This window comes from Macaca thibetana, chromosome 15 (assembly GCF_024542745.1).
Source record: "Macaca thibetana thibetana isolate TM-01 chromosome 15, ASM2454274v1, whole genome shotgun sequence".
In the NCBI taxonomy this organism is placed as follows: domain Eukaryota; kingdom Metazoa; phylum Chordata; class Mammalia; order Primates; family Cercopithecidae; genus Macaca; species Macaca thibetana.
In genome coordinates, this window is record NC_065592.1 from 7984154 (window position 1) to 8010532 (window position 26379).

A 26379-nucleotide genomic window follows, 5' to 3' on the forward strand; every position below is an offset into this window, starting at 1 on the left:
TGCCCTGTGCCAGGCCAAGTGCTTTAGATGCCCCAGGAGGGAGGTGCTGTGTTTTCCCACCTTGGACAAGGGGTACTGGAGGCTCAGAGAGGTTGGGCAACTTGCCCAAGGTTGCACAGCAATAAGAAGAAAAGTTGGGATTTAGACTCGGGTTTCCTGTCTTTGGGACCCAAGTGTGGGTGAGGTAGCAGGATCCTTAATCCAGATTCTCTTTAGCACAGACTTCTCCACCCGATACCCTCATGAGACAGGAGGCCTGGGAGGGTGCAGGACCTGCCCACAGTAGCTCAGTAACCTACTCCAGGCCCGGGGGCCCTCCTGCACGGTCCGAGGGGCGATTTCCTTCTGGCCTTGTTCTCTCTCTCAATCCTGAGGTCCTCCATTCTGGGGGGCCTCCTCTCTGCCCCATAAGCTGCTTGCAGAGGCCATAGGCTGCTTGGAGAACGGCCAGGAGTGGTTGCCCGGCATGCTTGGGGCCCACGGGCCTGAGAGGATGCCCTGCCTGGAAGCCACTCCGCAGGCTCAGCCTCCCTGCCCCCCTTGGCGCTGACTGACTGGCTAATTAGGGTGGCTGGCCTGAGTGTTGTGGGGTCAGCAGAGCATGAACTAGAAAAACCTGTGACCAGCAGGCAGCAGCCACACACAGGGCCCATCAGCCCCCAGCGGGCAAGGGTGGCGGCTCTCCTGAGTGACAGGTTTGGACAGGGAGGGGGCCATGGGCAGTAGGGGAACCAATAGCTGGAGGGTACCAGCCCCAGGGCCCGTTCCCTCGCCCCAAGCAGCTGGCACCCTGGGGCGCGTCACAGCTCCGGGCCTCAGTTTCCTCACCCATAAAGTGAGGCTGCTCCCAGCCGGTGTCCTAGGAACTGAGCCAGGGCAATGCCACCCCCGGCCCGCGCCCCAGACATGGTGGCTGCCATGTGATATTACAGCCAACACCGACCAGGGGGCGGCATGCGGGCGTGAGAGTGACAGATGCCCAGGCCCTGGGGGATCCCGGGCGGGGCTCTGGCGCTCCCCAATTTCACCAAACCTCCCTGGGCACCCTCCCCTCCAGCTGGCCTTCTTGGTTCCCCCAGGCCCAGCTGCACCCCCTCAGAAAGCACACTTTTCCCACCCCCAAACCAGCCTCCCCGGGGTGTGGGGCTGGCTGGGCTCGAGAACTAAGACACATTCCCTCAGGGACAAAGAGATTTTTCTCTTCCCATGATAGATTTGGCCCTGCCTCCCCCACCTCCCACAGTGGGCAGGGGTGGACACAAAGAAGCCCCCTACCCCGGGGAGAGAAACCCGAAACTTCAAACAGAGCTGAGGGCCCAGCCTGGCCCGCCCGGGAGGCTTGGGACGGGATCAGGGTGGCCGGTGGTGGCGGGTGTGCAACACGGATCCAGACAAACGGGGCCTGGGGCTCTCAGCCATGCCTCCCCCAGCCCCCTACAACCAAAACTCCAGCAGCACAGCCTGGGAGCTGGTGGGCACAGCCTGGGCCCTCCCCCAAGTGTCTCATCTGCCTAATTACTTCTTTATTGTCTCACAATCACACACTCTCTGTATGCTGCCCTGAGATATTTCCTTCCCCTGTTCATCCCAGCGGCAATTAGAAGAGGAAGGGCGGGGGGAGGTCTTCAAATGCAGCGAGGAGAGGGCGGGCAGAGGGGGGCCGGTCGGGGGGTCGGGGAACACAGGCAGGGCTTGGCCCCAGCCCCATGGCTGGCCCCCGTGAAATTTCAAATTAGGCTACAAATACATCAGACAGCATCGGCATGGAGCAGCTACCACCAAAGGTGGCCGGCTGGGAGGAGACGGGGTTGGGGGGATTACCTTGGGGTTCTCCAGGATTCCAGCCTCGTAGCTGCAGAGGGGAGAGGAAACACAGGGTCAGCTGGGGAGGGACATGGCATGCCCCCATCCCCCAACACACACCCCCCGTTGTGCCCATGAGCCTGGTCTGCCTTTTACTCTCTGCCAGAGCATCTGCTGCCAACCTGTCTGAAACATTCTGGGCCCACCACAGTCACCCGTGGAGCTGCAGGTTGTAAGAAAGAGTTGGGGCCTTTCCCTGAGTCTTCTGGGGACTGCCCTGGGGCTCTGCACATTGGTGAGGGGGCCTCCGCCTTAAACACTTCCCCAGTGCCCCATCTGGGCCTGTTCTCCATCCTTGAGGTTTTATTTATTTATTTTTTTTTGAGACAGAGTCTCGCTCTGTCGCCCAGGCTGGAGTGCAGTGGCGCGATCTCGGCTCACTGCAAGCTCCGCCTCCCGGGTTCACGCCATTCTCCTGCCTCAGCCTCCCGAGTAGCTGGGACTACTATCCCGCTGCCTCGCCCGTCTAATTTTTTGCATTTTTAGTAGAGACGGGGTTTCACCGTGTTAGCCAGGATGGTCTCGATCTCCTGACCTCGTGATCCGCCCGCCTCGGCCTCCCAAAGTGCTGGGATTACAGGCGTGAGCCACCGCGCCCGGCCCATCCTTGAGGTTTTAACCTTCAATGCCAACTCCTCTAAGAAGCCCTCCTTGATACTCCTGATGAGGCTGCGTGCCCATGATCTATCTCCTTGACAATACTCAGCAGAACTGCAATGAGGGCAGTGCATGAGCTGGGCGCTTTGATCTCTGTCCTGCCTGAAGCCTCTCAGCTCCCCGAGGGCAGGGACCACTGGTGTAGGGGTCACCAGCACGTCCTGGGGCAGCACATGGCCATCCTTTGGAATGAGCCCAGGAGGACCAAGGATGGGTGGAGGGCGGGCATTTACCTGATGTGCATGAGGTTCTCGTCCATACTCCATGGGCTCTTGGGGGTGACCGGGATGGGAATCCCGTGTTGCTGCGGGAAAGAGAGAGCACAGGCGGAGGTAAGGCGGCTGGAAGGAGGTGTGAGGTCTGTCCCAGGGGCCCTGCTTTTTCAGAGAGCCCCAAACTCTGGCCCCCATTCAGACAAGACCCCAGCTACCACCTAGTGTTGGTCACGGTCACCTCCCTGGGGGGACCCTATTGCTGGACATGTCCCAGAGAAACTGCAGGACTGTGCGTCTGCGATGCTGACCTTGGAGGTTCCTTCCAGAAGACCTGAAGTCTACACTTCAAGGACACCTGAAGCACTGAGCAAGCGCGCAGGTGCCATGCCCAGGTCTCCCAGCACCAGCCAACCAGCCCCGCTATCACTCTATGAGCTGGGGCTTGCGTGAACCCACTCACACTGTGGACCAGGGCACCTGGCACCAGATCCCATGCGGTGCTTCCTGTGGACCCAAGGACAGGTGGGATGCAGGGAGAGCTTTTAGCTCATGGCCCGTACCTCCCGGGGGCTCCCCTCCCTGGGTCTGGCACAACAGCCGCACACATCACTCTGCGGACCCTAGAAGGGAAACACCCAGCAGATCCCGGCTCCGTGGGACTCGGCTCTGGCTCTATTTTGCTTCCTAAATGGCCTAGTCTGTTGTTAAGAAGAGGACACCCACCTCTGCCCAGGATGCCCAGGCTAGGAGGGCTGCAGGTCATGCATGGAAGGCCCACCTGACTCAGCCTTAAGAGGAGGAGGAAGATGAGGCTGGTTGCCCTGGTGACCCGCAATGCCCTTGGTCCCTTGATGATGCCCGACTGGGAATCCAGCGCGTGCACTCCAGCCTCCTCCTGCACTCGGACACCCGGCACTGCTCTGCTGGTCCCCACGGCTTACTGGGCACAGGGGGCAGTGAAGGAGCTCCACCCAGCCCCTCGGAGCCAGCGAGACTGGATGCTCTGCCTCTGACCCCCTTCAGTCCCTCAGCCCCACTGGGTCCCTGTGGGAACCATAGGCAGCCCCCACCGGGTCACCCCCCATCTCTCTCCTGATGGCGTCCACCCCACTCAGGCTCATTCCCAAGACAGTGAGATTCTAGAGGCCTCCTCCAAGGAGCGGCTGTTTCCCCGTCACCACCTTAACTTAAAATGAGGCTAAATGCTCTGGGTTTGGGGTTTTCTAGAAAGCCAGGAGACTCACTTTAAAACAGCCTACAAGGCCAGGTGCGGTGGCTCACTTGAGTTCAGGAGTTCAAGACCAGCCTGGCCAATATGGTGAAACCCTATCTCTACTAGAGATACAAAAATTAGCCTGGCATGGTGGCAGGCGCCTGTAGTCCCCGCTACTTTGGAGACTGAGGCAGGAGAATCACTTGAACTTGGGAGGCGGAGGTTGCAGTGAGCTGAGATAGTGCCAGTGCACTCCAGCTTGGGCGACAGAGTAAGACTCTATTTCAAAAAAGAAAGAAAAAAAAAAAAAAAAAAAAAGAAAAAAGAAAAAAATCACTGAGGGCCCCTAAGAGCCTTAGCTTGTGTAGGTCATCTCCTCAATAGTTACCCTATTATACATGAAAACTGAAATTTAACAAAACAAAACACAGCCCACGATCGACTCTAGAATTTGAGGACATTTCAGTCCACACACTCGCCCTGTGCCCTTGGCCAGGCATGGGCACCCGGACCTAGTGCAAGGCAAGGCTGGACTCACCGGCGGAGACGTCCCGGTGGCTTGCTGGGCTCCGTCCTCGCTCCTTACTCTCAGCTCAGCTGCTGGGTGCTAAGAAAAGCAGCCGGCCAGGCTCCATGGAGCCCCTGTTTTTGGGGGGTGGCGTGGAAACACCCTCGCCTCCCTTCTCAGCGGACCTCCCTCCAGGTGCAAGGAGAGGCGAAAGGGCGGGGACAAAAGGAACAGGCGCCGGTGACAATGACCCTCCAAGGACCAAAGAGATTTGTGTTTTCCAGCCTCTCTCTGTCCCGAGGTGCCCCCCTCATACTCTCATCGTAATTGAGGAGAGAAAACAAAACCATCTCCAACATGTAGACAACGTGAGACCATCCTGTTTCTAGCTCCCACCTTGTGGTCTGGCTTTAAAAAGAATAATAATTATAGCCAGGCTGGGCAGCATAGCAAGACCCTGTCTCTACAAAAAAAATGTACAAATTAGCCAAAGCTGGGTGCGGTGGCTCACACCTGCAATCCCAATATTTTGGGAGGCCAAGGAGGGTGGATTAGTTGAGTCCAGGAGTTTTTTTTTTTTTTTTTTTTTTTTTTTGAGACGGAGTCTCGCTCTGTCGCCCAGGCTGGAGTGCAGTGGCCGGATCTCAGCTCACTGCAAGCTCCGCCTCCCGGGTTCACGCCATTCTCCTGCCTCAGCCTCCCGAGTAGCTGGGACTACAGGCGCTTGCCACCTCGCCCGGCTAAGTTTTTGTATTTTTAGTAGAGACGGGGTTTCACCGTGTTAGCCAGGATGGTCTCGATCTCCTGACCTCGTGATCCGCCCGTCTCGGCCTCCCAAAGTGCTGGGATTACAGGCTTGAGCCACCGCGCCCGGCCGAGTCCAGGAGTTTAAGACCAGCCTGGGCAACATGGTGAGACCCTGTCTGTAATAAATAAATAATTAAATAAATAAAAATTTAAAAAAACCCAAAAATGAGCCAGATGTACTAGCGCACGTTTGTAGTTCCAGCTACTCAGGAGGCTGAGGTCGGAGGGTCAGATGAGCCCAGGAGGTCGAGGCTGCAGTGAGCTAGGATTGTGCCACTGCGCTCCAACCTGGGTGACAGAGTGAGACAGTGTCTCTAAAATTTTTTTAAAAAAAATTATGGTGACAATGACAAGGATAGGGTGGTTCTGAGTGCTTTTCCGTTGGACGATGGGTGGGGAGAGGATGGCCAGGGAAGCAAATGCATGTTTTCTATGAGTCCTCTGGCACATTTTGGCCTTGGCTACCGAAGGGTCTTGAAAGCGGAGATTATCAAAGCCCCATTGATTTTTGTGTCATCCAGCTCAGATCCTGCCTGGCTCGGAATTTTGGAGGAGGCCTCATCGCTGCTCAGTCATTCTGACATTTCCTGGGTGCAGAAACGCTGCCTCTGCCTCCTTCTACAATGTGCTCAGATTCCCCACAGTCATTTCTGATGAAACCCGTCTCTAGGAGGAGGGTAGGTGGCCGAGGGGCCCATGCTCATCTTTCCCTGGCAAACTTTTCCTGCTCAAAAGGTTATTTGGGATGGAAGCTGAACTCAGCACCTTCTCCCCAAAACCTGAGAAGGAAGGACAGCAGCGCTCCCGAGACTCATCTATGCTAGAAAAATCAGAAGCCGCTTTTGTCTGGGGACTTAACGGAAAGAAAGGGCAACGTAGGGGTCAGCCCTGCCCCTGTCTATCCAGGACTCGAGGCATGAGGGTAGAGCTGGGTGGGGGCTCCAATTCATTATTCTTAAAGATGAAACATGCTTCATATTCTGTATCATCAAGGAGACAAGCGGGAGAAACCTCGCCAACCCAGCTCCCTTAATAGGTCTGCTATTTGACAATTTGTTTGGCAACATATGGGCTTTGCTCTTGTAAACTCCCCTCTTAATAATAAAACAACAGATGGTGGAGAAGGTCTTCCCTCCCAGCACTCCAGGTCTTAATGGGATGCTGGCGGCGGGGGCAGGGCTGCGTCCCTGCCGCGTCCCCTACCACGCGGCACCTTGGCTGCAGCGAGAGCTCACAGCCAGCCTTGGCGACTGCTATTTAAAAACCTGAGCAATTTTCTGGTGTGTGCACTGAGTTGCTTTTCCCCGGCCTGATTGATTGAGGCTGTTTGTCAAGGGCTGCCATCGAGTCGCTAAAAAGCAAGGTGCCCTGGGGAGCGGCTAAGGTTCTTGATGCAAAACTTCTAATATGTTTTATTGCAACTTGTACTTCAAAAAGCGCTGGTGCCGTAAAAGGCTTTGTCTGTGACTGTCCCTTGGAGCGTCTACCTGTTCCTGGGAAAGAGCTAGGGGCAATTAGTATCTAGGGAATTGGGAGAACAGCTCCCGATCACATCCCCCAGCCGTCCCCCCAAGAGACACACACCAAGGGGGACACACTGCGGAGGTGGCAAGCAGAGCTCTGGTCTCCGCCTCCCGGGGAGCAGGAGAGTGAGCCCTGTGTCCTCTGACTCGGGGGACTGGGAAATGGCCTCAGAGAGGCTCCGCCCCGGCAACGGGCCTGACAGATGACCACACCTCTGCGGGGTCGGCCCCAGGGACAGAGGCCACGTGTGTAGGCAGCCGGGGTGGAAGTTCAGTGCCCCATCACATGGGGTCAGTCCCGGCCTAGGCCACTGGCTCAGACAGCCCCCAGCAGGGACGTGCCGGGGAGGGGGTTGTAGGGAAAGGTTGGGGGTGGTGGGGAGACTCGGCCATACCTTTGCGTATTCCATCAGGTCACTGCGGCCCTTGAACCGGTTGTAGAATTCGGGCATCCTCCAGGGAGCAATGACCTGGACATAGGACAACGGGTCAGAGCCGGGAGGGCCGAGCTGTGGGATTCCTCTGGCCTGTAGACTGCAGAGCTGACGTCTCCTGGGAGGGGCCCATGGGGGTCTCTGGCACGTCCCCAGAGAGGATACCGTTGTGGAGGGTGAGCAGGGAACACCATGAAGGAGGGGAAGGACACAGACTCCTGCACCGGGGCCGGCTGGACGGAGCCTGCACTCCATGGCAGAATGGTGGTATGTTGGCGGGAGAAGGGGGTCCCTGTTCCCTGAGGGCTCAGTCTCTCCAACCGAGACCTGAGAGTTTGAACTAGATGGGGTTCATGGTCCTTGCCAGCATCTTCAGCCACAGGGCCACTGCCATGACCCAGGGAGAGTCCACAGAGCTACCGCCGCTGGCCTGGCCCCACGTGTGGTCGGGGGCCTGGAGAGGCATAGGCTGCCCCCCGTCCACTTCTCTGGGTGTGGAAGGGAAAGAAGTGGGGGAAGACTCAGCCTGGCTGAGGGACCAAGCTCGTTCCACCTGAGCCCCTCGGCCTGAGCTGGTAAAAAGAGCCCCCCACTCAGCCCTGGAGCTTACCAGGCCCCTGCCTCTGAGCAGGACTCGGGGGCGCGTGTGTGTGTGCTGGTAAAGACACCATTCGGTTGCTGGGCCGTGGAGCTGATGGTGATACAGGGCGATGGAAGGGGCCTGCCACCTCCTCAGCCCCTCCGAGCAGCCGTGGGAAGACTACAGCCCTATTCCCAGCTCCTGGAGCAGCTTGGCCCCTGCCCCAATCCCATCTCAGTGCCTGGGCTTGGCCTCTGCAGACAAAGACCTCGAAACTGGACACCCTGGCCCCCCAAGCTGCTGTGGGAACCGAGGGAGGGCCCCGTCCTGCGGCCTCGCCGGCAGCAAGTCAACAAGCAGCTCCTGTCCCGGCCACTCAGCTGCCTGGTGTCTGGGGTCAAAACAGATCATTAGAGCTCATTACGGCTCACCTCCAGGCCACGCAGCCCAGGCAGCTACCAGCTGGTTAAAGGCATGGGAAAGAGATTCCTCTTGGAAAGAACAAAATGGAAACTCCTGTGAGCCCCTTGGGGGCTTAGGAGGGGCAACTCGTCCGGAGATTTAGCCCAAAGTGGTCTCAAAAGAGCTCATTCTCGGCCTGTGCTGTTCACAGGTGGCCACAATCCACGGGTGGCCATTCAGAACACCTGAAATCCGGCCAGCTAGCGAGATACGCCCGCATGCAGCACATTCTGGGTCTTGAAGACTCAACACGACAAAAAAAAGACGGTAAACATCTCATTAATAATTTTTTTTTTCCATTGATGACACGAGGAATGATAACATTTTGGATATATGGGTTTTGGTAAAACAAGTTATCAAAATCATGTCCCTTGTTTCGTTTTTCTATTTTTTAATATGGCTACTAGAGCTGGGCAGAGTGGCTCATGCCTGTAATCCCAGCACTTTGGGAGGCCAAGGCGGGTGGATCACGAGGTCAGGAGTTCGAGACCAGCCTGGCCAACATGGAGAAATCCCAGGTGTGGTGGCGCGTGCCTATAGTCCCAGCTACTCAGGAGCTGAGTCAGGGAGAATCGCTTGAACCTGGGAGGCAGAGGTTGCAGTGAGATTGTGCTGCTGCCCTCCAGCCTGGGTGACAGAGTGAGTCTCCAGAAAAAAAAAAAATCTCTCTCTCATATATTTATATATATATGGCTACTAGAAAAATTGGGCAGCTTGCAGTGGCAGTATGCATCAAAATCTCACTGCTCAGCCCTGCCCCAGGCCCTGCACATGGCACTCCTGGAGCTGAGTGAAGGAATGAACGTGTCCATTCATTCATGCGAAGACACAGGCCAGGTCCAAGGTCAAGCTGGAGGGGTGGGGGTGCTAGTAGCAGGCTGGGCAATACCCACAGGTGCCCTCCTGCCTGGGTGACATGCCACAGGCCAGGGTGGTTGACGCCCTGAGATCCTGGTGATTCCCACCCTAGGAAAGGCTCAGAGATGCTGGGGACCCGGTGCAGGCGGCCTGGGGAGGAGCCAGGCATAGCTGGGGGCTCTGACTGGGGCTCGGAGGGCTCTGAGCATCCCAGACGCCAGCAACCACATCTCAGAGCCACCCCTGCCCACACCTGGGGGTGCCAGAGCCACCCCTGCCCGCACCTGGAGTGCCAGAGCCATCCCTGCCTGCACCAGGGGATGCCAGAGCCATCCCTGCCCTCACCTGGAGTGCCAGAGCCATCTGCCCGCACCTGGGGAATGCCAGGGACGTGGCTGAAGAGTGGCAGGGACTCTCTATCCCATGCCCCGGCACCTGGATAGCACCTCCGGGAAGAATGAATGGCAGGGGAAGCAAGTGTGTCCCCTGGAGCTGGCCCCAGCGAAGGGAGCCTCCCCAGCAGGCTGTCCACCTGATGGGCACCCCTGCCACGGAGAAGATCCTGTACCTGTCCTGTGCAATCTCCCAGAACCCTGCGCCCTCCTCCCCACCAGGGGCTGCAGCTGCCAGTGCTCCCGCTCAGGGGAGGAGCCACATCCTACCTTTATCTGGGGGGCCAGCGAGTAGCAGGTGAGCTCAAACCGGACCTGATCATTCCCCTGCAATGCAGAACAGAGGGCTGTCAGGAACCACAGGATGGGGGTTCTGGGGTCTGGGGGAGGAAGTGAGGACAAGGACAGTCCATGGCAGAGACAGAGCTGGGCAGAGCACGTACACATGTGGAGTCATGCAGCGTAGGTCATGTATGTGTGGGCACGTGGCAGGAGGGAGATGTGCACATCTGGGGACATGGCAGAGTACAGGAGAGGGCACACATGTCACATGGGTAGCTGCGGGGCACGTCTGACCCCTTGGGGCTGGAGGCCCAGCCACTGTCAAGACCTGGGGAGCCAGGCCCTGTTCCTGCAGCCCCAGAGCTCACACTATATATAGTCTCTTCCTCAAGGCTCCCATGTTGCTGACCTTGCCCAAATCAAGCTCACTTCAGGGCTGGGGCATCAGGGTGCTCGGACTCCCCCATACCCATACATTTGGGAACCCTGTCACCTCTCTGAGCCTCAGTTTCCCCATCTCTTCAATGGCTGGTTTCAGGGAGGAGGTGGAACGAGGTGACCACTGAAGGCCTTTTGCTCCACAGCTCTTCTCTGCACAGAGAGGGAAACTGAGGCCCAGAAAGGGAAAGGAACCAGTTCAAGGACACACAGCCAGGGTAGGCCCGGGACCCAAGGTCAGGACCCCCAGGACCATGGCCACCCCCTCAGGCAGGTTGCCTCGCCTGCATCTTCTGTGGGCAAATGGAGACACCCCAACACCCCCACTGAGCTGTGAACGCTATTCCCGACACAGCTAGGACCGCCGTCCAGGAGGAGGAGGAGGATGAGGAGGAGGAGGATGAGGAGGAGGAGGAGGAGGCCGGGATCAGCGCAGGCAGCCACCAGCCCAGCTCTATCCCCAGAGAGAAAATGGCTGCCCACGTCTCCTGCTTCCCCATGGGCTCGGCGGCCCGGAGGAAGACTTAAGCGCTGTGGAAATGACAGAGGGACCTTTCGCCTACTGTGAAAACTGCATGGGCGCAGCCAGGCAGCGGTGGGAATTACATGCTATTTTCCAGACTCTCGTCAGGTGGCACAGAATCCAGGGTTCAGCCTCTGCAGAGCTGGGAGCTGTGCGCGCGGCACAGGCCTCGGGCTGGCCTCACTCACCCTCCAAGTGGGCCCTTTAGTGAGCACCCACTGTGTGCTGTCACTCAGAGAGGCCCAGGGCCAGGGGGATTTTTAGCCCTGTTTCATGGATGAGGAAAGTGAAGCTCAGAGAGGTGCAGCCACTTGTCCAGGGCCACACAGCAAACACGCTCATCCTAATAGTTCACACTCAGGCAGCGGGGCTGAGCTCCATGCGTAATTAACTCACTGAATCCTTCGAGCAGCCCCAGGAGGCAGGTTCTGTTAGTCCCATCTTACGGATGGGGACACTGAGGTGGGGGTGGCCACATTTGCCTGCGGACCCCCGGCTGGCCCCGTTCCTGGAGCAACTAAAAGACAGCCTCGTTTTAGATGGTAAGGCATGGTCCCGTGTTGCATGGCCCAGCTATTTCCCCCGCACGGCTTCATGTTTCCCCAACACAAAGACGGCTTGTGCCTCACCAGCCAGGCACGGCCGAGCTGCTGTCTGCCCATCCAGATGCTGCCATGGGGACACCCATCTGTTCAGGAGCCAGAGACTCTCGAAGAGGCCAAACAAATGCTTCCTTGGTTCAAACTCTGCCCTCGTCTCAGGCAAGAGCCAAGGAGGCCAGTCCAGTCCTTCCCCTTCTGAACCCCAAGACCCCAGCACCAGGGCAGCTCCCGGCAGCTTTCCCGGGAGAAGGGGGATGTAGGGTCTCACACACGAGTGTCCGCATGCTGATATTAGTGCACATGTGTGTAAACATGTGTGTAAACACGGGCCCACTGGGACGGGGGGGGGGGGCCTGGGGTCTCCCATCTGCCCTGGGCCAGCCACACAGATGGTGCCATTTACAAAACTCTTGCTCTCCAGTCAGAGTCTCAGAATCATATTTCCAGGCCCCTCTTCCAAAACCAGGGGGAGAGAGGTGCCCTGCAAGGGCCACCCCAGCTTCGGTGCAGCTCTCCGGGTGGGCAGGGGTGGGGCTGGCAGCAGGGCATGGGAGGGGAGAGTGGGGCTCAATTTCTGTACCAGGTGCCGTCTGGACGGGGTGCTGTGGGGGAGGCTGCCTCCGCCTCTGCCTCCAGGGCTGGGCTCTGGCAGTTCCTGCAAACAGGATGCCCTTCCCCCTCACATCCCAGGCCAATGCGTGCTCCCCCTGACATTTTGCTGTCACCTTCCCTGAGCCCAAAGACCCGAGGTACCTCGGTCCCATGATGGTATGCCCTGTGATGGCGCCCGGGGCGGTGCTGGGTGGATACTCAGGGGTAAATGCCTGAAGGCTGGACCAGCACCTCCAAGGCCTTGGATCCCCCAGCTCCCAGCCTTCCTGGTTCCCCACTCACACCCCCAGTTCTCGGAAATTGTCTCCGGAGGCTGTTGGGGGTTTCCTGGGTACTGTCATAAAGGGACACTGAGGCACAGAAGTAGGCCTTGCCTGTCAACCCCAGGAAAGAGGTGGCTGTGCCAGGTAGCACCTGCTGCGGGCATCCCTGGAGTCCATCCCTCTTGGGTCCTCTGAGTGTGAATGCAGGGACACCCCCAAGTCCCGAGTGGCCACAGCACTACTTCGGGGGGCGTTCTTCTCAGAACCACGCCCTGCAGGACCAGGGTGGGAAACAGGACCCCGGTGGTGCCGCCACCTCCTCCCGCCTTGGTTGGCTCCCAAGGCCTCAAACACAAGCCTCTGGCGCCCTCTGGTGGCCATATGGAGGAGGGGCGCACACGGCTGCGGGAGGCTGTTCCAGGCTACATGTGGGCTGGTCTGGCGTCGGGGTCTCCACGTGGACTTGGTAGCTACCCGAGCCAGAGCGGACCCACCCACACTCACCCACCCACCCATGCACTCCACAAGCCCTGAACGCCGCCCTACTGAACCTTAATGGTACCGTTGGAAAGACCTGAGGGCAGGACCCCTCCTAGAATTCTGATCCCCTGCCCTTGGCTTGTATGCCTCCTGGGACGGGGAGCTCACGATCCAGCTCATTCCATTAAGGCAGACGGGTCGGGAGCTTTTTTTTTTTTTTTTTTTTTTTTTTGAGACAGAGTCTCGCTCTGTCGCCCAGTCCTGATCCTCTGGGTTCTCCCTCCTGTGCATTCCTTCTCTGGCACCAGCTTTGCATGGATGGCAGCACACACACGTCCCTGCCCAACAGCCCAGGGCCGCCCAACCCTCCTTGCCTGGTTTCCTATCATCCCATCACCCACAGCTGGAGTGACAGTAAAAACCAAGGCCGCAGTCTGTGTGAGAAGCTCTTCTCTGTCTCTTCCCCAACATCTCGCTGGGGGAATCACTGGCCACCTCCATCCAACCGGAGACCTCCTTCCGCCCCCGGAGACCTCCTTCCGCTCCCTCATCAGTTGCCCTCGCGATGAAGCCAAACCTCCCGGCATGGCCTCCTCCCAGTCCTGGCCCTACTGCCTCCCCCACGGCAACAGCTCCTGCTCCACAGCCCCAGACAGACTGTCCTTCAGGGCCTCTTGGCTCTAAGCCTTTGCACAGGCTGTTCCCTCTACCTCTCACACTCTTCCATACCATTATTCACTCCTCTAGACTCATCCTTAGCCCCTGCCTGCTGCCCCTGCAGCTCCCTGGCACAGACCTCCGGGCCCGCCCCCATTCCTCATCACACATCCATTTTCTCTTCTTTTGCCAGGAAATGGGCTCTCTGAGGGTAGGCAGTGAGCCCAAGAAGTTCAGCACTGTGCCAGCGCCAGCAAGCGCCCAATCCCAGCAGACACCCAGTGCAAGCTTGCTGAACTAGTGCTCCAGTGAAGAAATGAACACTTGGACTTTCAAAGACATGACAGGTGCCATCCTGGTGGGTGGCTGTCTCCAAGGCCACCCTCAAATCAACCGTGTCTCCTCCCATCATCATCTTAGCTGTGTGTGTGTCCCTGCACCACAGTGAGCAAGGACCTGTTCCCACCATCAGCACCCTGACCAGCCCCGGTCAGGGTGAGCTCCCAGTCACCGGGGAGTTTCTGAGCCTTCTGACTGTGGGGTTGGTAAGCAGTCAATTCCTGTACCAGGCTCTTGGCATGCTGTCCACTGACTGGAAAAGCTCATGACTTGAGTCTTTATAAAAACATTGGCCGACAGTTGCCAACATTGTCAGGAATCTGGTTTCTCAAGGATCGCCTTCTGAAGGGCAGCAGGCAGGGGGCTTCCTGTCTTGCACCCCACGGGGGCCCTGCAGTCTGCACTGGGACACACGGCCCGGAGGGAAGGGGTGTGGGACGGGTTGATTTGTGTTTCCACAAAATGATGGGTTCAAGTCCTAACCCCAGTCCCTCCGAAGGTGGCCTCGTTTGGTCTTGACAGAAATAACCAAGTTAAGGCTGGGCATGGTGGCTCACGCCTGTAATCCCAGTGCTTTGGGAGGCCAAGGCTGGTGGATCATGTGAGGTCAGGAGTTCAAGACCAGCCTGCCCAACATGGGGAAACCCTGTCTCTACTAAAAATACAAATATTAGCCGGGTGTGGTGGGGTACACGCCTGTAATCCCAGCTACTCAGGAGGCTGAGGCAGGGGAATTGCTTCAGTCTGGGAGGCAGAGATTACAGTGAGCCGAGATCGAGCCACTGCACTCCAGCCTGGGCAACAGAGTAAGACTCTGTTTCAAAAAAAAAAAAAGAGAAAAAAAGAAGTAACCAAGTTAAGATGAGGTCATTGCAGGGCCTCATCCAAGGCAGGATATCCAAGACTGGGGTTCCTGTAGCAAGGGGAAGGTAAACAGACAAGCAGAGGGAAGACGATGCGAAGACAGGAAGACGGAGGACGGGAGTGACACAGCCACATGCTAAGGGACACCAGAGGCCACTGGAAGCTGGAGAGAGGCCTGAGCCAGAGGCTTCCTGGCGCCCTCAGAGGCTGCGTGGCCCTGCACACACCCTCACTATGGACCTCAGGGCTCCAGAACCCTGAGGCAGAACAGTTCTGTGCTCTAAGCCACCAATTTGAGACATTTTGTTACCCCAGCCCTGGGAAACTAAGACAGGGCATGACCCCCATCTTGCAAATGAAGAAACCGAGGTTCAGGAAGTGGCGAAGGGCCCTGGCTGAGGACACACGGCGAGCCGGCAGCAGAGCTCGCCTTTGAACTCCACTCTGCCAACTCGGGGTTTTCAACACTTTCCTGTGTGTCCTCTGGGGGACTCACGCAGTGACCTTCATCAGTGCAACCTTGGACAATGTCCCCAGGCCTCAGCAGCAAGTCTGCCAAGTGGGGTGACATTGCTCCCACAGCAACGGGTGGAGGTGAGGACTCAGAATGGGCGTTCAGGTGCCGCAGTGCACGGATCACAGGGGCGAGCTGTTATCCATCTCACTGGGATCTAAACAAAGCTGTGCAGCCGCCTTGCACCAAGTCTGCCCCTGAGGCACACCAGGAAACTGCTCGAGAGGTGCTCATCTCCTTCCCACACCCCTCCGCATCTCCCTCTGCCCGGCCCTTCCCAGGTGCCTCACCTTTCCTGTGGCGCCATGGGACACATACTTGGCCCCCTCCCGCTGGGCGATTTCCACTTGTTTGCGGGCGATGCAAGGCCTGGCGAGAGAGGTGCCCAGGAGGTAGCGGTCCTCATACAGTGCGCTGGACTGGATGGCCGGCCAGATGAACTCCTCCACAAACTCCCTGCTGACATCCTCAATGAACACCTATGGGAAGAGAAGCCCAGAAGGAAGAAGTCGGCAAGGACAGGGGCCAGCTGGCATCCAGAGCCCCAGGGGCCTCAGCTAGCTGAGAACTACAAGGGGCCACCCAGGCTGTGCCTGGTACTTCTCCTTCTGCATTTGCAGTAGACATCATTCATCAACCCCAGCACACTGCACTGTTACTCTCCCTCCTGCACTCATGGCAGACATTGCTAATCAATAGCTTGTTTTTTTTTTTTGAGTTGAAGTCTCACTCTGTTGCCCAGGTTGGAGTGTGCAGTGGCTCAGTCTCGGCTCACTGCAACCTCTGTCTCCCGGGTTCAAGCGACTCCCCTGCCTCAGCCTCCTGAGTAGCTGGGATTACAGGCACGCGCCACTATGCCCTGCTAATTTTTGTATTTTTGGTAGAGATGGGGTTTCACCATGTTGGCCAGGTTGCTCTCGAACCCCTGACCTCAGGTGATCCACCCGCCTCAGCCTCCCAAAGTGCTGGGATTACAGGCATGAGCCACCGCGGCCGGCCTGCTCATCAATCCTGATGCACTATTCTGTGAAACTGGATGTGACTTATAAATCCGCCCCAACAAGATAAGACTTAGTTGTCACCTAAGATCTCACAGCAGTAGTTCCCAACCAGAGATGGTTTTGTCCCTGTGGGAGGTGGGAGTAGGGGAAGCATCTGGAAATATCTGGATATATTTTTGGTTGCCACAACTGCCAGGTCGGGGGTGAGGGTAATTCTGGCAGCTAGTGGGTAAAGCCTAGGGATGCTGCTAAAATCCTCCCATGCACAGGACGGCCAGTCACATGGAAACAGTGCCAAGACTGAGAAACCTCCATCTAGAGGAATGGTTCTTGAAATGTAGACCCCCAGGCGTTCCCAGTGACTTTTCAGGGAGACGCTGAGTGAAATTTTTTTTTTTTTTTTTGGAGACAGGGTCTTTCTCTGTCACCCAGACTGGAGTGCAGTGATGGATCCTAGCTCACTGTAGCCTCAGCCTCCTGGGTTCAAGCAATCCTCCCACCTCAGCCTGGGACTACAAGCATGTGCTACCATGCCTGGCTAAGTTTTTTATTTTTTGTGGAGATGGGGTCTCACTATGTTGCCCAGTTTTCTTCATAGACTTCAATAAAACAAGGCATCACATAGCAAGGAAGCCCAGGGAGGCTAAAAGAGAAAAACAAACAAGCCAACAAAAAACAGGTTAATGCAGAAAACAATTACAGGAGTCCATCTGTTTTCTGTTAAGCCAGACATTAAAGAGATTCGCAAAAATGGAAGCCAATAAGATTCTTACTAAAATTTTTTGTTTGAGAAAATATTTTTCATAAGTATAATGTTACTTATGTTAACATGTACCGTTTATTTAAAACATTTCAGCTTTTATTTCTTTCTTTTTTTTTTTTTGAGACGGAGTCTCGCTCTGTCGCCCAGGCTGGAGTGCAGTGGCCGGATCTCAGCTCACTGCAAGCTCCGCCTCCCGGATTTACGCCATTCTCCTGCCTCAGCCTCCCGAGTAGCTGGGACTACAGGCGCCTGCCACCACGTCCGGCTAATTTTTTTTTTATGTGTTTATTAGAGACGGGGTTTCACCGTGTTAGCCAGGATGGTCTCGATCTCGGACCTCGTGATCCACCCGTCTCGGCCTCCCAAAGTGCTGGGATTACAGGCTTGAGCCACCGCGCCCGGCCTCAGCTTTTATTTCTAACATGATAAATATCAACAGATATTATCCACAAAATCTCTCTAAGGCCTTCAATAATTTTTTTTTTTTTTGAAACGGACTCTCACTCTGTCATCCAGACTGGAGTGTAGAGGTGCAATCTTGGCTCACTGCAACCTCTGCCTTCCAGGTTCCTCCTGCCTCAGCCTCCCGAGTGGCTGGGACTACAGGCATGTGGGGTTTCACTACTAAAGAAACCAGGCTGGTTGGCCAGGCCGATCTCGAACTCCTGACCTCAAGAGATCTGCCCTCTTCAGCCTCCCAAAGTGCTAGGATTACAAGCGTGAGCCACTGCACCCAGCCAAGCCCTTCAATAATTTTTAAGAGTCGAGAAATTCTTAGTACTGCTTTTGCAACTTCCTGTGTCTATAATTATTTTGAAAAAATCCTTTTAAAAAATGAAATAAAAGGCAAAGAAAAGAAAGCAATTGGGACTAAGGATATATGAAAAACATTAGGATAAGTGTGTTTTGTTTGTTTGGTTGGTTGGTTTTTTTTTTTTTTAAAGACGGAGTTTCGCTGTTGTCGCCCAGGCTGGAGTGCAGTGGCATAATCTCGGCTCACTGCAACATCCATCTCCTGGGTTCAAGTGATTCTCCTGCCTCAGCCTCCCGAGTAGCTGGGATTACAGGCACCCGCCATCACGCTCAGCTAACTTTTGTATTTTTAGTAGAGATGGGGTTTCACCATGTTGGCTAGGCTGGTCTTGAACTCCTGACCTCAGGTGATCCACCTGCCTCGGCCTCCCAAAATGCTGGGATTACAGGCATGAGCCACTGCTCCTGGCCCATCCTAATGTTATATGCAAGAAAATAAATATGGAAAAACTCCACGTTAATTAGAGTGTAGAGGGTTCCCAAGACCCAAAGGTTTGAGAACTGCTCATTTAAAGGACAAAAGCCGAAGGCGTGCACAAAGCCCTGCTTCCGCGCTGCTGAAAGTGCACTCGAATCTTCAACACTCAGAGCTCTTTCACCCCATCCTGGGCTACTGCTCGGACAACCCCTCTCCTCCAATCTTCAACACTCAGAGCTCTTTCTCCCCATCCTGGGCTACTGCTCGGACAACCCCTCTCCTCTCCAGCACTTGGGAGACACAGAACCAAGGAGGGACATTCTAGTTCCGGGCCTGTGGCCAGTAGGTGACTTGGGACTGGGGCATCCACTCCCTCATTTTAACATGCTAATTTTAACATGTCCATTTTAACATGCTAATTACCCTGACAACCTTGCAGAAGCACCCCACAGAGGGGATCAGTTCTGACCCGGCAGGTGGGCTGGTGGCCTTGCACATCATCCCTGTTATGTCCCCTGCTCACTCCCCCAAATGAAGGGGCACAAGTGGCAAGGGCTTCTCCATGGGGAGTGAGCACATGTGAGCAGGGGTCCTGATGACCCTGTTCACCATATATGTCCCGTATGGGACAGGGGTCTGCCTGCCACATGCCTAGATTCACAATCAATGCACCAGACTCAATGAGTTTTCTGATTCTGTTGAATGAATGGAAGAATGGGTAGACAGAGAGATAAAAGAGGGAAGGACAGGTAGGGGGATGATGGACAGATGGATGGATGATGGACGACAGATGGATGGATGGATGAATGGATGGATGGATAAATGGTGGATGGATGAAGGATGGAGGGATAGACGGATGGGGGATGGATAGGTAAATCGCTGGCTGTCTAGATGAATAGATGGATAGACAATGGAGGGATTAATGACAGATGGATATGTGGATGGATGGATGAATGGATAGTGGGATGGATGGATGGATAGATGATGGATGGATGGCTGGATGGATGGATAGATGGATAGATGATGGATGGATGCATGGGTAGATGATGGATGAATGAATAGATGATGTATGGAAGGATGATGAATGGTGGATGGATGGATGATGGATGGATGATGGATGAATAAATGGATGATGGATGGATAGATGGATGAATGGATGATGGGTGAATGGATGGATGGATGGATGGATGATGGAAGAATGGATGATGGATGGATAGATGGATGATGGATGGATGGATGGTGGATGGGTGGATGATGGGTGGATGGACGGATGGATGATGGATGAATGGATGGATGATGGATGGATAGATGGATGATGGATGGATGGATGAATGGATGGATGGATGAGGTGTGAATGGATGGATGGATGGATGATGGATGAATGGATGGAGATGGATGGATAGATGGATGGATGGATGATGGGTGAATGGATGGATGTATGATGAATAGATGATGGATGATGGGTGGATGGGTAATGGATGGATGAATTATGGATGATGAATGGATGGATGGGTGGATGGGTGATGGATGGATGGGTGGATGGATGATGGATGAATGGATGGATGAATGGGTGGATGGGTGGATGGTTGATGGGTGAATGGATGGATGATGGATGGATGGATGGATGGTTGATGGGTGAATGGATGGATGGGTGATGGATAGGTGATGGATGGCTGGGTGGATGGATGGATGGGTAATGGATGGATGAACGATGTATGATGAATAATGGATGAATGAATGGATGATGAATGGGTAGATGGATGATGGATGCATGGATGATGGATGGATAGCTAATGGAGGGATGAATGATGGATGGATATGTGGATGAGTGGATAAACAGAGATAAAAGAGGGTGAGTGGGTGCATAGATGGACAGAGAGATAAAAGAGAAGAGAAGGTAGGTGGGTGGGGAAGAGACACTCCACCTGCATGGGAAGGTGAGTGGGTGGAAGGGGGCCTGGGGGAGGCAGAAAAACAAGAGTATTCACACACCTGAGAGCAGATCTCACACTCTTAGAAGCAAGAAGACACATTGGAAGGGATGGGATCCCCGGGGCAGGAGCATCCACCACTGCCCCTCCACATCACCACCCCACTCCCAGCCCAAACCCCTGCCTCCCGCCTGGTACCTTTTTGGCCCCAAGCTTCAGTGCCTTCTTCCTGGCTTCCTCGAAGTCTTCCTTCTGGCCAATGTTGGCCTGAGGAGCAGAAGCAGAGAGGCCCTGTCAGCCGCTGCGGGGAGCCCTGGGTTCGCACCGTCCACATACAGCAGCCCCCCACCCATCCCCTGCTACAGAAAAAGCTTCCATTCCATGGCCAAGTCACAGTAAGAAGGAAAAAGCACAAAGTCCAAGGCTTGGAGAGGTGAGATTCTTCCAGGAGGTGAGACAGGGAGCTGGATTGCAACGTGGCGCTGGCCGGTGGCTTCCGTGGGTTGGAGCACTGGCTGAGCCTGGCCCTGGCCACATAGGCTGCAGTCGTTGCTGGAAAAGTCTAGGGTTCTCCTGAAACTCATCTGTGTTTTCCAGAAAACTCTTTCTCGGCCAGTGCAAAGATTAGCTTGTCAGGGCCTTCCTAGCCTCCAGCTCTCCTCCCCAGTCAAAGACTGGGCCATCCTAAGGCAGCTGAAGAGGCGGGAGGCAGAGAAGCCCGTGCTCAGGAACTTCCAGCTCTGTCCCTGCGGCCGGTGCCCTGACCTTGGGGTCCGACGGCCCCTGTCTAGACACTGCCATGCTTCCTCCTGCCTGGACTCTGGCCTGCTGCCCAGATCCTGGCCTCAGCCCTCGCGCCCTTTATTCTGCTCACCAGACACTGGAATGTTGCCAAAGCCCAGCTGCAGGTGCTTCTCTGAATCACATTCAGCTTTTAAATCGCCCAGGTGGTAGCCCAGGGCTCTATACGGCCAGCTCCTGCTCAGATTGCCCCGCTGTGCTGCCTACAGTGAGATGGATACACCTGGGCTCTTTGCAGCCCCTCAAAGCTGTGCTCTCACCCACCAGGTGACTGTGAGCAAAGTATTTCTTCCCCTGCTCACTTTCCCCAACCTGAATGACAAGGGCATTGAGTGTGGTGAGACACGCCGATATGCCAGCAAACAAATCACTTTTGGCAAGAGCTAAGTTTTGTCTGTCCAGAGACCCAGCCTCACTTCCTCTGGAAACAGAACCTTCTTTCCTGGGTGGACCCCATTCCACAGGGATGGAGAGGAACACATCCTGCCCACTGTAGGAGCAGGCTCATGGCCCAAGTCTCGCACCCCATGATGCAGTCACAGTGACTAATGCACGGTGGGTTCCCATGGGCCCTACTGGTGGTAAGCCCTCCTTTTTGGGAAAGGTGGGCTATGAGGGTGACCATGAGCCTTGCCTGCCCTGTGGAGAGGCCAAGAATGAAGCCAAGTAGAGTTGGGGACAGATCTTAGAAGCACCTGGATCCAGCCCTACCTGAAGCCATCCTATCCCTGGACTTCTCAGTTATGTGAGCCAAGAATTGTCTTTTCCCTTTCCTTTTCACGTAAGTTGGTTTGAGTTGAGTTTCTAAAATTTACACCCAACAGTCCTGACTAGCACAGCCACACAGAGGACTCACAGCTGTGGTCAGGTTCAGTCGGAGAGGAGCTGGTTTGCAAGGGATGACTCCTATGGGCCCTGGATGGGGAAGTGGCATCACGCATAACCCATTACCCGTGACCTATTTCCCATCCCAGAACCAGGTGACCCCCAGCGTCCTTCCAGCTCGGGTTTCCACAATCTTTGCGGAATTATTGCAGGCTGATAGCATACTCTGGAGATGGGAAGACTGTGTGCCTTCCCAGGGCTGGTAGCAGGTCCCAGCCCACCGTCTCTCTGCAAGCAGGCGGACCAGCAGCACTGCCAAGGTCACTGCTGTGCCCTCCCCGCGCCCCCATCACCTGGCTCTGGAAGGCATCTCAAGGATGGCCAATTTGCATATAGAGGAAGTGAGGCAGTACAATGAGAAGCTATTTTCCTAGTTCCAGTTCAAGACTGGCTTAGAGAGAAGAGGCCAGGCTTGATTGAGTGACGGTGAGCAGACAGGCTGACAACCCGGACAGAGGCTGGCAGGGGGCGGACAGGACAAGCTGCGGGACATGCAGGAAGACAGACACCCAGGTCGCTCCCTCACCAGATAGGCAATGACGTCGTAGCCTTGTTCCTTCAGCCACACGAGGATGCACGAGGTGTCCAGGCCGCCACTGTAGGCCAGAACCACGGAGCCTTTGCTGGACATAGTGTCTGGCGGGAGTCGAGGAAGAACCTGAGTGACCCTGAGACAGCCAGTGCCCCCCGCCAGCCCCTGCAGATGGCCCCGCCTCAGCCTTGGCCCTGGACAGCCTTGTCTCCCAGGCAAGCTGCCACTGGAGGTCGGGAACAGGATGTTCACCTTCAGCGCCTGCCACCCCTGGGGACCCTGACCTCGCAGTCTGCACACACCCCCACGGACCACGCTGGGGCCTGGGAATGCTGACTGCCGTCCTAGGCTGGCCAGGTAGAGGCATCTCTTGGACCTGATCCCCCAGCAGGGAGGTAAGGCGGCTGAGGCTGAGCAGTTTGGCCCAAGGCCAGGATGTGAAGAATGCACTCAGGCAGGAGATGTGGGAGGGGCCTTGGCTCTGAGCCTCTGGCAGCTGACACATCCCCCATCAGAACTGCTCCTTGCCAAGCACTGGCAGGGCCCTGGGAGCCTCAGCTGGATCTCCCTGTGCCCCTGAGCCCCCAGTACAACCCCATGAAGTAGGAGTCGTCATCCCTACTGGAGAGGCAGACAGCAAGGCTCAGAGAGGTCAGTGGCAGGCTCAGGGTCACACAGCGCACACGAATCCGTGCTTCCCCAGTGTGCAGTGCCGACACCCACCTGCAGGTGGAGCAGGATGCTGTGGGGCAGGTGCCCAGCCCCAGTGCCTCTCCTACCTGGAGCCCCATGGAACCTTCGCTGGTTGGAATTTTAGACATGGTGTCTCTCCAAATGTGAGCACCTCTGAATTCAACTCTGCCAATGCCCAGTTTGGAGGGACTCAGAGACCAACTCCCCCAATGTGCAGGTAGAGAAACTGAGGCCCAGGGAGGGAAGGCGATAGATAGGCAGAGGCCTAAAACCTCTGCAACCAGCGGCCCTTCCCGGGAGGGGGACAGATGGGTGAGCAAGCCCTCTGCAGCCGGGAAGCGCCTGCGGTCTCCCATCCTGCCCCACCCTCCACCACAATGTAGCGTCCTGAAGGCACCACGGCCTCCTGTCTCCTGGTCTTTACAGCCATGCTTCTTCCCCGAGGGCTCTCCCTGAATCCTGGGCTGCCCTTGGGCTCACTCTGCCTCCCCCACATGCCTCCTGTGGCCCTGGGCTTGGGTGCCCTTACTGTGTCCAATTTGCTGAACAGGAAACCAGGGTTGGAGAGACGAGGTCACGTGCCCTAGGCCATCCGATCAACAAGCAGCAGGGGCAGATGTGGGCCCAGGCCTCCGGGTTCCAGCCTCTGCGGACACCTGGCCCCAGCATCCCACATTTCCTGAATGGACAGGGCATGTTTGCTCTGCCTGGGAATGTTTCCACCTGAGTCCGACCAACGTCACAAGGTCAGTGTCACCCAGGGTCTTTATTAGACACTATTGGGGAAGTGGAGCCCCGAAGGGTCACCCGGCCATCACCATTGCAGTGATGCAGGCATCGCTATCCTGAGCACTGTCCGTGTGCCTGGAAGCTCGGGGAGAGGAAGTGGCTCTCCCAGGCCTCCCGGCCTGTGCCGCAGAGCGCGGCCGTGTAGCCAGGTGGACTTTGGAGCCCTGTCACATGAGTATTCAGTCCTGTCATGTTGCGCGGTCCCACCCGCCAGTCAGCCGGGGCTCACAGGCCTGTGCTGCCCTTTGGACTTAGAAGGGGAAACACCTCACGGGCCACGCAGCTGGGGCAGAGGAGGTGGTTCTGGTGGGTGCCCACAACGTCCCTACTGGGCATTCAAGCCCCTGCCCCCGAGTTCCTGGTGACTCAGCAGGCCCTGACCCTGGAGCCAGCAGGTGGTATCCATGGCAACTGCAGCCAGGCAATTGGCCATGCAGGATGGAGGGAAGGAGGGAGGAAGGGAGGCAGGGAGGGCTTAAGGTGGGCAGTACCTGGGATTGGAGGCGAGAGTTCCTGGCGTCTGGAATCTGTCTTCACGGTGCAGTGAACCACTGTGCAAAAGCAAAGCTACTCAGCTGCCTGCAGGCGGCCCGGGCCATCCCAGAGGCCTTAAACCTTATGTCCTGTGAACAGCCTCACTGAGCAGGGGAAGCCCAGGCGCCCCAGAGCCACCTGTCCTGCCTCCTGCCCCCTGCCCCCTGCCCCCTGCCCCCTGCCCCAGAAGGCATTCAGGAAATGCATGGAAGCCTATCCCTGTTTGTGTGTGATGGCGTGGGTGATGTGGTTGGGTTGGGAGAAATTCTGTTGTATGTCGTAAAACAGCTCTATTGAGGTCTACTTGACAGATCATAAATTGCATTTTTTTTAATATCAGATGGGTAATGAGCCAACATCATAACAAAGTTTGAGGGTGGTACCTCGCAAACACACGAGAATAGCCCATCAGCACACTCATGAGCTACAAAACTAATCGAATAGTTTTTGGTGTCCAATTTAGCAAGTTTCGGCCTGCAGATGCGCCTGTGACACCAACTCCACAATCAAGGGAATGGACATGTCCGTCTTAGGCCGACCCCTTCCATTTGGGATTCTCTTCATTTTAGAGGCAGGAAAACTGAGGCTTGGGCTAAGGAACTTTGCCCTGCATCTTGTTTGAGCCAGGACTCAAACTCACATCGGCTCAGCTCCTTAACCCACTGCTCTCAGGTACAAGACCACCATCCCTCTCGGGGAGACTCAAAGAAGGGAAGTCCTGGGCAAGTGTGATCTGATGATGCTGGCCCAAGATTCACCCAGTTCTGAGAGTCACCCCTGCTCCTGCCCCCTCCCAGAGGCACCTGGAGCCAAGAGGGTAGGCACAGGGAGCGGCAGCTCTGCAGAAACAGCTGCATCGCCTCAGTGACCCGCCATGCCTCCTGCCTATCAGAGCTCTATCCTCCTTCCTTTTTCTTTCTTTTTTTTTTTTTTTTTTTTTTTTTTTTCCAGACAGGGTCTCATTCTGTCACCTGGGCTGGAGTGCAGTGATGCAATCTCAGCTCACCACAGCCTCGAACTCCTGGACTCAAGTGATCTGCCTGCCTCAGCCTCTCAAAGTGCTGGGATTCCAGGCATGGGCCACCACATCCGGCCATCATGCTGTATTCTAACTGCCCTCTCCCCCACTATGAGCTCCATGGAAACAGGGACCATCTCCCAGATGCCTGTGGCAGGCACTTAGAACAATGCTGTTAGTTCCACTCTCTGGAGGTCAGCTCCTCACTGCAAAGAGACGGCTGGTTTGCCCCGAAGCTGTGGAGTCCTACACATGCTCTCATGGCCGAGCACGGTGGCTCACGCCTGTAATCGTAGCACTTTGGACGGCCGAGGTGGGTGCATCACTTGAGATCAGGAGTTCCAGACCAGCCTGGCCAACATGGCAAAACCCCATTTCTACTAAAAATACAAAAATTAGCTGAGTGTGGTGGCATGCACCCGTAGTCCCAGCTACTCGGGAGGCTGAGGTATAAGAATCACTTGAACCCGGGAGGTAAAGGTTGCAGTGAGCCAAGATCGTGCCACCACACTCCAGCCTGGGTGACAGAGTGAAACTCTGTCTTAAATAAACAAAACGAAACCAGTGAGCCCCTCCTGCCTGCCAGGCTGTATCTGGGCAGATGTGGGCTCTGAGGCCCTCAGCCTCTGGGGCTGGGCATGGTGAAGCAATGCATGGACTTGGCGTGTGTACCTGAGACAGAGTGTGTGTGTGTGTGTGTACTCACCCAGGGGTGTGTACCTGAGAGTACACAATGTGTGTGCTTGCATGCATGTTTGTAATGTGTTTGGGCTTGCACATGTGTGCCTGTGTGCATGCACATGTGTGTGGGTGTTGGGGCCTGTGTATGCATGCAGAGAAATGAGCTGGGCAGATGGACTTGGGAAAATGATGTAATCAGACAGCAGCGTTGCTCCTGCCCTCCCAGCAGCGGGTGGGGCACCCTCTTCCCTCAGCCTCAGCAGGTCCCTAAAGCTGCATTTGCAGCCCGAGGCAAAAACTGAGGGCTTGCTGTCAGGGAGGAAGTGACAGGGAGAGAAGGAATGGCAGCTGCAATCCAGTGAGTGCTCACGCCAGGCACGGCACACAGGTCAAGTCCACCAGACATGGGTTTGAGTGGCTCCAGCTCTCTAGCA

General features: G+C 56.0%; 2 protein-coding genes and 1 non-coding gene across 7 annotated transcripts in view; all 3 read right to left on the reverse strand.

Moving 5' to 3' along the window:
- AIF1L (allograft inflammatory factor 1 like) overlaps positions 1-26379 on the reverse strand; it is an 803784-nt gene that overhangs the window by 686305 nt on the left and 91100 nt on the right. The gene's annotated exons all lie outside the window — the stretch shown is intronic.
- Positions 1-26379, reverse strand: part of ASS1 (argininosuccinate synthase 1) — a 58039-nt gene that overhangs the window by 28559 nt on the left and 3101 nt on the right. For 2 of the 5 annotated variants that reach the window (XM_050760132.1, XM_050760135.1), the window contains exons 2-9: positions 24204-24263; positions 22225-22334; positions 20211-20279; positions 15377-15565; positions 9783-9839; positions 7182-7256; positions 2754-2824; positions 1822-1852 (exon numbers count right to left, since the gene is read on the reverse strand). In XM_050760132.1, the coding sequence (XP_050616089.1) occupies positions 1822-1852; positions 2754-2824; positions 7182-7256; positions 9783-9839; positions 15377-15565; positions 20211-20279; positions 22225-22329 (597 nt within the window). In that variant the 5' untranslated portion in view covers positions 22330-22334; positions 24204-24263. Of the gene's footprint in view, positions 1-1821; positions 1853-2753; positions 2825-7181; positions 7257-9782; positions 9840-15376; positions 15566-20210; positions 20280-22224; positions 22335-23452; positions 23603-24203; positions 24264-26379 lie in introns of all 5 variants that reach the window. The other 3 variants (XM_050760136.1, XM_050760133.1, XM_050760134.1) reach the window with 2 other exon arrangements.
- On the reverse strand, positions 24581-24682 carry LOC126938198 (small nucleolar RNA U13). The gene has a single exon (XR_007720019.1). It is a non-coding gene; the product is annotated as a small nucleolar RNA U13 (small nucleolar RNA).